This window comes from Octopus bimaculoides, chromosome 23 (assembly GCF_046866305.1).
Source record: "Octopus bimaculoides isolate indiv1 chromosome 23, ASM4686630v1, whole genome shotgun sequence".
NCBI lineage: Eukaryota > Metazoa > Mollusca > Cephalopoda > Octopoda > Octopodidae > Octopus > Octopus bimaculoides.
Window position 1 is genome coordinate 28839439 of NC_142950.1, and position 15117 is coordinate 28854555.

At 32.5% G+C, this 15117-nt stretch overlaps 1 protein-coding gene across 4 annotated transcripts in view; it reads left to right on the forward strand.

The window, feature by feature from the left end:
• Window positions 1-13048, forward strand: part of LOC106873040 (uncharacterized) — a 526342-nt gene extending 513294 nt beyond the window's left edge. For 2 of the 4 annotated variants that reach the window (XR_016238090.1, XR_016238091.1), the window contains one exon: window positions 8912-9049. Coding sequence is in view for 2 of the 4 variants with exons in the window: in XM_089340317.1 (XP_089196443.1) it covers window positions 8912-9450 (539 nt within the window). In the remaining 2 variants the exon portion in view is untranslated. Of the gene's footprint in view, window positions 1-8911 lie in introns of all 4 variants that reach the window. The other 2 variants (XM_089340317.1, XM_089340318.1) reach the window with 1 other exon arrangement.
• Window positions 13049-15117: the final 2069 nt, after the last annotated feature.

Genomic DNA, 15117 nt, shown 5'->3' on the forward strand with positions numbered 1-15117 from the left:
AAGCTTTGGCTGAAATAATTACCATAGATACCTATACCTTCCAATTGCATCATAAAAAGACACTTGTGCAATATTTTATCTAAGTTTTCACATTTCGCTTTCTGCAGACTGTTCCAATTTGTTATTTTATTGTTAAACTCAGAACATGCAACAAAATCCAAAAGCTCTTAAGTCTTTAATGCCATATAAAGATGACAATTCTAAGTTATATTCTTTCATTAACATATTTCTACTTATTATGTTTCATTTCACTTTATTATCAATATCTAGTTCATCAATAAGTTTTAATATATTCTTTTGTTCCTTCTTCTCGGTAACTTTAAATATCATGATGAGGACGTATGATAATAAAATAGTTTTAACACTGCATTAGATGTTTCACACAAATAACAGTAGTGAATGCAAAGAATTGAACATAATGCCTGCAGTTTTCTTTATTGCCAAACAATTTTCAAAAATGTCATTTGCTATGATTTCCTGCTATTCTGCAGAATGCTATTTCGAACATTGATATGTTGTAAAGCTATTGTGCATTCTGGTATATATGAATTGGGATTCTGATTCTGAAAGGGTAATACTTGAAGGGTTTGTGGTTTACTGAAGATTTGTTGCATATATACATATATATGCATATTTTTTTATATATGTGTATATGTATATTTCTATGTATATATGTGTATATATGTATAAATATATATGCATGTATAAATATGTATATATATATATATATATATATATATATATAATATATATAATATAGGCGTAGGAGTGGCTGTGTGGTAAGTAGCTTGCTTACAAACCACATGGTTCTGGATTCAGTCCCACTGCGTGGCACCTTGGGCAAGTGTCTTCTACTATAGCCTCGGGCCGACCAAAGCCTTGTAAGTGGATTTGGTAGATGGAAACTGAAAGAAACCCGTCGTATATATATATATATGTGTGTGTGTGTGTGTGTGTAAAGTGTTGTAAGTCCAAAACATTGCTTTTGCAGAAAACGAAAAAATAGGTTGACCATTCCATGGCAAAACTGTTGTACTGCACTTTGACAATTTTTGATATTTTGGCATCTGAAGCAACTGGAGATATGATAGTTTGACCAAAAGAACCGGTTATTGCAAGCAAAAATAAATGCAGAAAAAATGTTTTTGGCCAAATTTGGACATACAACAGTTTAACATAATAGCAATGATATATATATTGAAGGAAAAAGAGAGAGAGAGATGCTCACACACACACACAGTTGATTATGACAAAATTTGAACTCTGCAAGGAATGAAATGGAACAAATACCGCAAAGCATTGTATTGCAGTATGACTTCCAATTTTCCATCCTTATTTAATCCTTTAACACTCAGGTTACTTTGTCAAATGTAATGCTTGTTTATTCACATTATTTTGAGATAACCATGGCTTATCTCAAAGCAACAAAATGTTGGTAATATGATTGTTTATCTTTAAAATGACATTAAAGGGTAAGTGTAAGAGGCCAGACCTGGCCTGTTCAGACATAAAATTGGTAGAATATTTGTGGCTGGATATGGCTGGTTTAAATGATTAAGGGTTAATAATATTCTTAATTAGTTTAAAAGTTCATTGCCAGTAATGAAAAACATGAATAAAACAGTAAAATATATCTATGAGAAATATACGAAGAAGGCACAAAGTTTGCTGATGACTTAGCAGGTTGTTGGAATTAAATTTACTGGTATGAAATGTGTAACAGCTGTGTAAAATGTAATTAGTCATAGCTGAAATAGTACTTACTACCCACTGTTGTCCAGTATTGTTTCTACTTGACGTGTGATATCTCTATATTTTAGTGTCCAATACATTCGACTTATTAATTCCGAAGGATTTAATTATCTTCTTTCATTGTGATGTTTAATATTTGTAATGATTCATATAATGACTGGCAGCCGGAGGCTGCTGGTGGTTGTGGTGGTGGGGTAGATGGATGTCCTTAAGGACTCCAGTGATTGACAGTCTAACAAACTACAACAAAGCTGTCATTCTCTACTTGTCAAATGACATGTCATTTTCTCTCAGTTTCAACATCTGAGTCAAAGTAACAACTACAACAACAACAGCAAGATTAGTTTCTGCTATTTGGAACACGGTGACTTGCAAAACAAAACATTGTTTCACTGATATTTATTGAAGAGATAAAGATTGCTTGCTGACCACTTATATTTAATTGTATAAATGACATGCCAGGTCATTTGTGAGCACTAATGGCAACATCTAAGCCAACACAACCTCCTGCACGGGTGGATCTGTGGTGACTAAACTGGTAATACCACACTGGACATCTCATTGCATCCTAATATGATTCCAGCCTCTGCTGCCTTGCTACTGGATGAGAAAATTAGGCCAGTTGTCTTCTGCTGCTCACCTTCAGTATAATCCATGTTCAGTGTGAGTCAAAATTCAAACTTCTTGAAACCATAATCAGATGATGCATCAGAGACAACTGCGACGATGAAATTCCATCACTTTTGTAGTTTCATCTCTCAGTGGGTACTGTATATGGGGGTAGTCATGGATTTGGTTGTCTGCATTGTCATAACCTTCATTGTTGTGGTGTATATATTATACAAACATGTTGTATGATATATATATATATGAGTATAAGGGTGTGGGGCCCCCTGAGAAGAAGGGAGATATTGATTAGCATCTGCATGGGGAAGGTTTATGTGCCATAGATATTGTTTAGAGAAATGTCTATGTTGCTATAAATGCATGGATATGTGATGATAGTTGGCAATGAGGACTGACAGAAAGAATGTCTCACAAGCCAGTTTGCTGAGAGTACATAGCACAAAAACGTCACACAACAATTATATATCCACCATTTCATCATAATAACAGCTTTGACTGATAATGTTGTAAACCGACAGTGACCACCACACTGACAATAAACTCTGTTGTGACCTCCACACTGTCTTAGCTTATAACCTCATAACATTCAAAACTAGTTGTTTGTAACTTACAACATTGCAAACCATGTCCCGGATGTAATTTACCACGTCAATGATAAATAGAAAATGTTTGAGGACAAACAAGTTAATTGGTTGTTGCAAAGTTTTCCATCTTCTACCTGTCTTGTAAATATGTGTTTAATGTGACTGCATACACATTATCCTCTATGTTTAAGTAGGACTGCAGCCAATGTGTAATGCCCTGATTTTTCACTCACTAATTGTTGTCTTCCATGCTTTCATTTATTTCCGCAAGCTATAAACACTGAGAACAATATAACTATTTTATAATAGCTTTGTCTTTTGTGTACTTAATTGATGCTGAAATTTTAGAAGGGTTGACATAAACTGATGTTTTCAGCTAAGTACAACATAATTTGCTTTCTGCTGCTGCTTCTGAAACTTATGTAACCAGCAAATAAATATCAGTTCCATACTGGAAACTATTGTCCTCGACATGGTTTTTGCTATTTTAATACTTTCCTGTTATATTTTCTAAATCATTAACGACATAGACATCAGCAAAATGGATCAATACTTGACAGACTAGTTAGTTTATATGGCCATGTTTTACAAGACAGTATTTTCAATGAATACATTGAAATAAATGGAATAAACAACCTTCAGCTCCTGATTGTAATCCAAGTTACCGTTTTTTTTTTTTTTCTTTTTCTACAGTTTATTCTTTTTAATTCAGTCTTAATCTCTACTTTTAAACATCCCCCCCCCCCACTTATCTTATTTAGAAGATTAAGAATTATCATTCAATTCTAATATTGGAATCCTATTGCAATTATTTCCATCTCTAGCATGCATCAGTTTAGATTAGTAGTTCTCAACATTTTGTACCTCAGTTCCCCCTTCCACAAAGTAGCATTTTGTAAATAACCTCTCCTTACATTTCCTCTATTTAGAACATTTAGAACCTTTCCATGGAGAACTTTCTGATGTTCCATATTTCACACATATGTAATAGAACCCTCTTCGTGTTCATGTTGAAAACCCCGAGTTGTCTGTGTATTTTGATTTCATTTGATATTTTCACTGAACTAAATCCTATTTCGTTTCTCAATTTGTATTCTGTTTGGATTCAGTGCTTCAACTGAATAGTTTAATTGTTCAGTTATACATTGTAGAAATATTATATATCCATTGGTGAATATTTCTGTAATATTTTATTATTCAATTTAACCAAAATCTACAGATGCTTTTGATTATTTTCTATCAGAGTCTGCATCCATATTAATACACAAATATACTTTGATGATTTATATGTGTAATTTTTATATTCAGAAATAGAAATATTATGCTAGGAAATAAATTTATTATATAAAACTGATATTTCTTTGCAAATACTCATAACTAACAAAATAAATATATGTTTTCTTCATTTAAATACAACAAGACATTCAAAATCCTATAATGTAAAAGAAATGTTGTCTGCCTTTCATTTTGTAAATAAAAATAGAATATTCTATGTTGTCTTAGAAACTAACAAGTATTCACACATGGTTTCAGTAAATCTATTTAGTTCTCTCTATAAAATATTATCATCGTGTCTGTCAATAAATTATGGACACAGATAATAATATATTAGATTCAAATATCAGATATTTTCTTGTTCTATTTCAAAAGGTAACAGCATATAATATTTGTGTTTTGTATTTGTGTAACAGAGAGGAAATAGGTATTCTTTTAGCTGCTGGTGTCTACGTTTCTTGCAGACAATCACATTCTTTTTATCTTCATCAGTTCATTCTTGTTGGTATTGTCTTTCTGTCTCTCTTTCTCTCTTTCACATACAATCACATTATCTCTTTTTAGTGTTGATAAAAGAATCTGGCATGCACACACGCACACAATGTGCTTACACTCCCCTTCACCTATGGTTATTTGATGATGGCCATCTTGTCCTTCAAGTGTAGGTAAAGAGCAACAGCAACAAAGGATGCAATGTATATGACTGACTTTAACATTACAATTGCTACCACCTATGTTACTCCTACCATATGTCTTTACAAGCAAGGAAAGTACAGAACTATCGGTATTTTATCACAGACTCTCTTGGTGAAGGAGTCACACTGTGTGACTCCTTCTGTCACACAATGTGACTCCATCTGTCACACTAATGGCTTTCCCTGAGATCCAAGATCCATAATTGACATTGCACAAAGAAGCTTGATAGTAGTGTTGGTCATGCACAAATCCTAGTATCTTTGACACTGGAGCCATTTCCTTCACAAAGACAAAGGTAACTGAACACAACTGGTACTGTTACCCAGATGCTAGAGATTCACATAAATCCAGTCTGTCAAAAATTGCCTTGAATTAACCACCATAACTGGCTTTTCTCTCAAGATGTACTCCCGTAGTCTTTATTTTCTTGGGTAGAGTGGATAGGTCTCTCCTCCATGGCTACGTCACCCTACCTACCCATCTCCTTGACAGATACTCTGGCGAATTCTCTAGCTGCATCTCTTCCCAAATGACCTTATAATCTGCTTGTTCACTATTTCAAGTATTTCTCTGACCCTACACATTGATAGATAGTCACTGATCTTTCGTAGACTTCATCCATCATTTTGATAGGTTTTGTTTTTGTTCTCCCCAAATTAGCCTCGAGGGAGTTATGGTTTAGTTTCTAACAACCCAACCATGTAGCAGATTACACTGGATTACATGTTACTGGTAGAACTCAGAACAACCTGGCTGTCATTTAGATCCCTACCCTTATCCATTTATCTAACCCTTCAGCGTTTTAAACTGACCATATCTGACCTAAATATTCTACCTGTTTTATGTTAAAACTGATGACATCCAAACTCTCAGAACTACTCTACAATGTCATTCTAAAAATAAACAACCACATCATCAAAATCTCAAAGTTAAAATGTGAGGCATCATTAATTGAAAACAAAGTAAATAAACGAGCATTACATTTGACAGAAATATGAATGCTAAAAGGTTACTATTAATATTATTATCAATTAAATGAAACCAAACCTCATTATCAAATATAAATTAAATCTCCTATTGTTGTTTATTTAACTTATATATATCAGTTGTTTGCATGTTTAAGCATATAAATATCAATTAATAACAGCGAGCGAGCAGAACCATTAGCAAGATGGACAGAATTCTTAGTGTTTTACATTCTGGGTTCAAATGTTGCCAGGGTCGATTTTGCTTTTCATCCTTTTAGGGTGATTAAAATAAAATACCATTTGAAAATTGGGGTCAGTTTAATTGACTTAGCCCCTCCCCTGAAATTGCTGACCTAGTGTCAAAATGTTGCACCAATTATTTAACTCTCCATCTCCCATGAAGTATTTGACACACACTTCCTTATGGGACATACTTTGCATCGTTTTTTTGGATTGAATTGGATTGTCCATTCTCAGTTGACTACAGAATGAGAGTCTCAGCATGTTCTCTCCATCAAACTCAGTCTGATGGGAAGGCTGTGTATTTGAGCTTGTGACCATACTGGTTTAATGAGCCTATTCTTCCACACTAACTCAGCATGGCTTAGCAGAGGAAAGCAGTTATTTTTTTTTATATATATACATTCATACCCAGGAGAAGTTAAATCGATTACATCAACCTCAGTGTTCAACTGGTACTTATTTCATTGACTCCAAAAGGATGAAAGCAAAGTCAACTTCACCAGAATTTGAACTCAGAATGTGTCAGGACAGAAAGAATACAGCTGAACATTTTGTCAGCATATTGAGTACTTTTGGGACCAAACCAAGGTTCACTTTACAAATCAGTCATCTGTGGCTACAGACAATGTTGGCAGATGAAAATTTCCATTTCTTTGTATCAACAACTTTTCAATTAGATTTGGTATGAAAATATTAATTAACCTGCATCATAAAGACTGGTTTCACTTTTCAAACTAAAAAATACTTCAATTCAAACAAGTTGTTAACTCTCTGTGAATTTGAAATGAGACCATAGTGACGTATTGCTCTCATGTTTGAGATACTGCTGCTACTATAAATACAGGTATCCTAGACCACATCCAAAGTATTCTCTCCAACTGATTCACTGAAACCACTCACCACCACGCACCAACCTATAATTCACAGACGTACTATTTGTTTCTATTACAGTGGTCTTTGCTTATCAGAGTTGGATAATTTCATGCCTCCTCTATTGAGACACTCCCACCTCACTTGACCCTTCTCCCCATGCTCTGCTGTAACCACTGTTTCAGGTCCTTCCACCTTTAGAACATAAACCTATATTTTACCTGCAGATGTCAACTTGCAGGTGTCGTAGTAGGATGTTAGTTGCATTGAGCTCACCAGTCTTGCTATGAACACTGCCCCCTCCCCAACAGCTATGGACTCTGCACACTCTTCCAGACCAAACCAAGAAATGAAAGCAAAACTAGATTCTTTCATGATTGTCATAACATTGAGAAAACTGTTTCTCCTCTCTTCAAAACCAGAAAATAATTTAGCCTTGCTCAGTAGGAGACCCTCCGAGGAAATGCATCTCACAATGAAGTAGTGCTTATATATGATGATAAGATACAGTATAAAGGATAGTATTGCAGTACATCTCATCCATTTGACTTTTAAAAATGCCACAGTGATTCAGGTTGATTGCCTTTCCTCCAACATTTAATGCCACTTGATCCCATATCCCTATTTCTCCAGTCATTCCTCAGCAAATCTGCAAGCTATGTATTTGTGGATGGTCACAGAAGCTCTAATTGAATATTAATCATATTGATTGCAATAGCTTAGGAAGAACAATAAAGTTAATGTACACTGGTCATTCCCTCTCCCTAATTAATAAAAATAAATATGGTGTTTGGGGATGGAAATGGTTAGTATCAGTGACAGGGTAAATAACTTGAAACGTATGACTAATATACAAGTTGACTATTTTCTGTGTCGTGACTTTAAACATTCACTATATTCGATGTTGTGACTATAGATATCTAGAAGTTTTGCTTGCTGATGTTGATCTTTTTTTCAACAGTTCTTCGAATGCGTTCCTTCAATATTTTCTCTCTTTTTTTCACTAATATTTTTAAGCAGAGTTGTGTCCCATGCTTTTGTTGAATCGAATAAAGAATTGTTCAACAACGATTATCTCTCTTAGATATGCGTATAATTAACATGATCACTACATTGTATTAGCCTTTACTATTACGATATCACATTAAGTTCCCAAGTAGAAACTAATTATTCTTTAAACTTAGTTGATTAAAAAGAAAACCAGATATCAAACTTATTTTCACAATTCATCTCCAACTGAAATGCTGTCATCACCACCCATTTAGCCAACGAATTATGTTTGTTTGTGAGAGAACGTCTTGTAGGGTGGGGGATATTAAGTTTACTATTTCAGTATTTTTGTTTGAAGATCTTAACTTCAGTCTACATTATATACGATTTGGTAAATCTATAATTGTTACTACTACTATGATCAAATTCATGTGAATAACTAACTCAGTATTACGAAGCAGTATCAAACTATTAGAATGGAAGTTGCAAATTTGCTTAAGATAAAATATTTCTGCAGTTTAACAGTTGGAAGAAGGCAGTCTGGTTCGAATGCTTCTTTTGACTGAGTCCACACGTATACTCGGCTGGTGGTCGGAAAAAGGTAAAGGATGACTCGTCCAAGAAAATAACATTCTTCTACTGCTCTAGGGACCAATTCTATAGGTTTTTACTCCACTCTAAACGCTTTCCAAAAAGAAAAAAGAAAACAATTACATTTCCTTGTAATTAAACAGTAAGCAATAAGATCATGCAAAATACTTGGCATCATTGGTAAGTTCCAGTAACAAGTCGTGCTGGTTAATGTCCTAAAATTGATTTTCAGTTAAATTATGTGTTCGTTATGTATTGTTTTAAAATGACTTAATTGATTTTTTTTTCTCTTTTTTTTTGTGTTTCTCATTCCAGATTTGTCGGTAAATCCAGATTATAGTGCTCAGACAATGTCTGGAATAATAGAAGTGAAACCACAGACCTACAATCATCGGTTGCTGCAACCACCACCAAAGCAGAACACAGAACATTACCCCTTTCAGCAGAGAAATAGGCAGCCATTTAATGAAGATGACAAGCAACAACAGCAACAAACACATACAGCTACGTTAGAACAAATACAACAAGAAAAAAACAAACTAGAACAAGAACCACCATTATTGCCACTCAATCCATTTTATATGTATCAACAACAAAAACAAAATGAATTGTTACAGTGTACTTTATATGAACAAGAGCAACAAAAACAAAAACAATCATATCTTCCTCAACAACCACCACAAAAACAATTGCAGCTACAAAAACAACCACAATCACAATCACAAAAGCAAAAACACTTCAGATTACAACAGCAACAACAGAAAGATACATACAGAGGTGGTACAGAATTGGACTCTTGTGGCATCCAGCTTTTAGATGTCAATGAACTTCAGAGCCAAAGTTCTTGTCTTTGAATTCAAGTTGTAAACATTGGGTCGCTCTAAATGTCACAATCTATGTATTAGGGGTCGAAACAGAACCAAAATGATAATTGAGGGGAGTCTATTAAATATATTGAAACATGTTCTGTGAAACGTGTGCGAGTGAATGTGTGTGTGTGTGCATGAGTGTGTGTGCGTGCGCATGAGTGTGTGTATGGACATATTTGTGTGTGTGTGTGGGTGTATGTATGTGTATATATATATATATATATATATATATATATATATATATATATATCTGTGTGTGTATGTGTGCACATGCATATATAAACATGTGTGGCATGTGTACAGATATATTATTTGAATATCAAGGATCAAACTGAAGACAAAGAATAGAATTTCTAGTACTTCCATTCCTACGTCATTATATTGTTGGTAACTGGCAGTCAACATATCTTTGTCTGTGATGGTGTATGGAGAACTTATCTCACCCACTGACTTCATCGTGGTGTGTCTGAGTGGTTTGCGACATAGCACTGTTCGTCTTTTACACACTAAATATACTGTATGAACAACAATGAAGGTAGCTATTTGTTGTGATAATATTGAGTAACACAGATCTTGTATGTGTGTGATGTAAGTATTAAATATTAACTACAATACTGGTTGTTAAAGAGAAACTTTTGGTAGCTAATAGCAAAGAATATTCACATTTGAAAGAAAGAATTGAAATATAGAGAAGCATTGAAAAAGAAAACAAAATTGAATATGATTTTTTTTTTTTTTTTGTCACAGAGGAATGTGTAACAAATTTATAACTGAAGATAGAATCATGAGAACACCAGTTAGTATCTTTTGTGAAGAGCACTTGTATTTCATCAAAGAAATGTTTAAGTCAAATGTAAAAACACTTATATGTAAGTCTACAGCATTTATGTGTCTCCACATGCACACACACACACACACACACACACATCTGTTCTTTCACCAAATATTCTTCACAAGTACTGAAGTTTTCAAGTTTCTGTCTTCAGCTCTAAACTTACGAGACAAAATCTGTGTGTGTGTGTGTGTGTGTGTGTGTGTGTGTGTGTGTGTGTGTGTGTGTGTGTGTGTGTGTGTGTGTGTGTGTATGTATAAATACATGCATACACACACATTCATACAGGCAACATACATAAGCACAAACACACACATATATATAAACAAAACCCAGTACAGGAGTATATATAATTTTTATTATTTTTAATCTCTGCATAAATTACCAAAGTCACTCAAAGCCTGAGTTCCATACACACACACACACATATATATACATATATATATATATATATATATATATATACAATCACATATGTATGTATATACACATACACAAAAATAAACATATGTTTTCATGTGTGATAATGTGTTTGCAAGAAATGTAATGGTGAAAAATTTTGTTATTAATTATGGTTTGTCTTTTAATTGCTAGTCACATAACATCATTTAAGTAATACACTAAGGAGTGAGGAATGGAGTATACAGGTCAGACAACTCAGGCATGACATCAACATCTTAAGTGACATAGGTAAGCATCTAAGCATGGCAGAGATCAGTGTGCATATGAAGATTTTAGAGAGCATAGAGGTAGATTTGGAAAGTGTAAGGATACAAGCCACACAGCCACAGTGAAAGGGTAATGTGACAAAGTCAAGGAACATACTTGGAATGTGAGAAGGGCTTAAAAATTACTGTATACTGAGAAGGAATATTGTAAGTGTTAGGTTTTGTCTATATTTCAGAAAAAAATATTATTGAGTTTATGCATTAGTAATTTAACAGGTCTTTTTACATTTTTAACTGACTAATTTTTGCAATTGGTTAATGTGACCATTTAACATTCAGATTATTTCATGAAATGTAATTCTTATTTATTCACACTGTTTTGACTTAATCGTGCATTATCTCGTAGGTTCAAAATTTTGATGATGTGATTGCATACAAGAGGCTGGCTCTGGCTGGTTTCAATATAAAATAGGTAGAGTATTTGAGCCAGATATGGCTGGTTTAAACACTAAAGGGCTAATACGGCTTGGAAAAAGGCAAGTAGAATCAGATTGAATACATGGTAGTACTTTTGTTCGAAAATCTAATAAAATTTATTCCAGCATGATAATTAACAATAAGAAAATACTTAATCTTTTGCCAGTAAGAGCTAAAGGTAAGAACATACATGTTCTATTACTAGGCTCATTTACTGGTTGTTTAATTATAACAAATATTTGTCCAAAATAGGCCTGTGAGATTTCACAGAGGTCTGTCTCAACAGTACGATTACACTGAGTCTGATTTCTGCCACCATGCAGCAGGATATATTTATACAGATGATTTGAATGTTATCTTAAATGAGAACTTTAGATGGCTATTGGAGGAGGATATCAAATACATGGAGCCTGGTGAGATAAGTAGGAATAAATTGGTGGAGATAATCCTAGGATCAGTTGACACTTTTGTGGTTAATTTAAGTCACAAATACAAGGATAAAAAAAGAAAGCTTTTGATGGTTGTAGAAAGCAAGTGACTAGATTAAATTTGGAGTGAACTAGAAAGTTGGTTTGGATCATAAGAGAGGAGTCAATTTTGGGTGAACATGATGTAAAGAAATATATTGATGCATTGTGAGAGAAATCCATTGTAGTACCAGCAGATCAGGCAGCCAGCAGGTAACTTTGTGATTGTATGTAAGAAATACTATATAATGAGGCTAGGTAAAGGTTAGGATTAAGGAGTGACTTTAATAGTTATGTATGTAGTAGTAGTTGAGAGTATGAGGAGTTTATAGGGAAGTTAATCCATGAGATGGAAAGGTTAAATGACTTTTATGTGGTGGAGGAGGACAAACATATTTCCTAAGTTTTTTTGGGGGGGGGCTCCTTAATTGCATAAGGTCCCGAGTAGGCTTATTGCAGAAGCTAGGAAATATATCAATAAAAAACTGTCTATTTTAGTTAATGGAACATTGAATGCTATTAGACCAGACTTCGTGAAGTACAAAGAAATTTATTATAATTTAGGTGTTAGCATATTCTGGAGTATTAAGTTCAGGAAAGAGATTTAGATAGACTTTAAAATGTTTTGAAGTATGCATGTGTCTAATTTTTCTACACTGATTCTAGATTTGAAATGGTAGAGGAAGGGATTTGAAGAATATTTATAGGTTTGGTAAGGATTCTAAATATATCATCATCGAAAATGGTCATGGTTTTCTATCCAGGATTAGGTGTAATGATTTTAACGAATTTATCTAAAGAGAAAATTAAAGGAAATGGTTAAGCTTTATTATTAAAAATGCATATATTACTTTTGTTTTTAGGATATTCATACAAGTTAAAGGCATTCCTATGGGTTGTTACTGTAACCCTTTGTTAGCAGACACATGTTTATTTTCATGCAAATTGAGTTTACTCAGTGATTTATGTCAATGGAACACGGTAAGTTTAGTTTAAACTGCTTAGTTGCTGTTGCAATCAGCTAATATTTTTATCACTAATCACAATTTTTTGAAAATTTACTTGAAAAAATATACTCTGGAGATCTTGTTGCTTATAAAACGGGGTCATAGTGAATAAAGTTAATTATTTAGACATAACAGTAGTTTGTATTAATAATAAAGTTGTAGCTAATATTACTAATAGCTTTGATTTTGATATAGTGTCTATTCCCTTGGTAATGATCTGAATTTCATTAGAAAGACAAGTTAGAACATGTTCTGCAGTCAGGTTATAAGGTATGATGGAATGATAAATAATGTAGGTTTATTTATAAAGTCAAATTATTGAAGAAGCTTTTGGGAAAATGTGGTTATGTAAATAAGCAGCTGATTAAAAATTTCACTTGTTGTTTGAGGAGACATGATATTTTAAAATTTTGGTGTAATTTCAAGCTTGTAACTTAATGAAAAATATTTGAAATGAGTAACTTCACTTCTTTGTGCTGATATTAAGTACTGATGTTTGATCAGCTTGCGTTCTAAAGCTGCTGTATTTCGAGGGGTTTTGTGTGTGATCAGGTCCTGTCATGTACACCATCACTTCTGTTAGGGTGGTTCTTTCTGGACTTCCATTTGCAAGTTTCAATTGGTCTTGCATGAGTTGAGATAGGCTGTATATCTAGATTCTTCTTGATTTGGTACCATGTAAGAGCTTTCTTTATTATATATGTGAGAAGTTGTTTCATGTTAATGGAGGTATGTTGTTCTTTTGGTTATATTTTCCATATAACTCATGTGTATGTTTAGTAACTTATCTAACTAATTTTTTGTTAAGTAACTTTTGTTCGATACATTTAATTTATTTTTAATTATGTTATAGTTCTTTAGGTGACAATGTCTGTTTAGTTTCTTTTCTTTAATTTAATTAGATTATAAAGTAAACAGCTGCAGTTCTGAGAGATTTTTTCGTATTATTTGAGAGTTATATGTTGCCATTTATAAGGGAATCTTTTTTCTTAGTCTGAAAGGTATGTTAACCTTTTGAATATTTTTACCTTATCTAATTGATTTAGTAATTTCAATTTGCTATATTTAGTTAATTTTTATGTTTTACACTTCTTTAGGTGGCAATGTCCATTTTAGTTTATTTTTATTTTATTTAATCAATATTTAATGGCTATATTCTGTAATGGCTCATATGTTTTTATTCTTTTATCGTTCATTAAGTGGAGATGCCCCTCCCTTCATTATGGTCTTTTTGTATGTTTATATTTGTGCTTAGTAACCTTAAGCAAGTGTCACCTCAATGAGCACATTGAACTTATGCCTGACCCCTGTCTTGGGTCTATCATTCCTAAGTCATATATTTTTGATGCTGTTGGATTGATTGGTGCCCAGGTGTCAAAACCATACTGATTTCTGATAGGCAGCTGACTATGGGATGTCTGTGTTTCAAATGTTTGACTATTTGTATATGTTTTTTACTGTGAGCTTTTTTGTAACTTATATCCTCATCATTTCAATGTCATCATTTATTTTGATCCTCTTCATATTGGCTGGGTTCTTCTATTGTTTTGAACTGGTCTGAGTGCAGTTTTAGCTCGCTTCATAAGTTAATTGATTATAGGACATGGATGATAAGAATTTGTTGTTGATTAGGTTTCGGTTCTTAATATTTTAATGTGTGTCAGTTTGTTGGGGTTTTGCAAATTTGTTTTTATCGTTAATACTAACCATATTTGTTGTGATTTTGTTGCACTTACACACACACACACACACAAATACACACTCATATATGTGGATATGTATATATGTATATACATATATATAAATAAGTGAGTATGTGTGTGTGTGTGTGTATATATATATATATATATATATATATATATATATATATATATATATATATATATATATATATATATATATATATATTATATATATATATATATATATATATATATATATATATTTATATATATATATATATATATTTATATATATATATATATTTATATATATATATATATATTTATATATATATATATATATTTATATATATATATATATATTTATATATATATATATATATTTATATATATATATATATATTTATATATATATATATATATTTATATATATATATATATATTTATATATATATATATATATATATATATATATATATATATATATATATATATATATATATATATATAATATATATA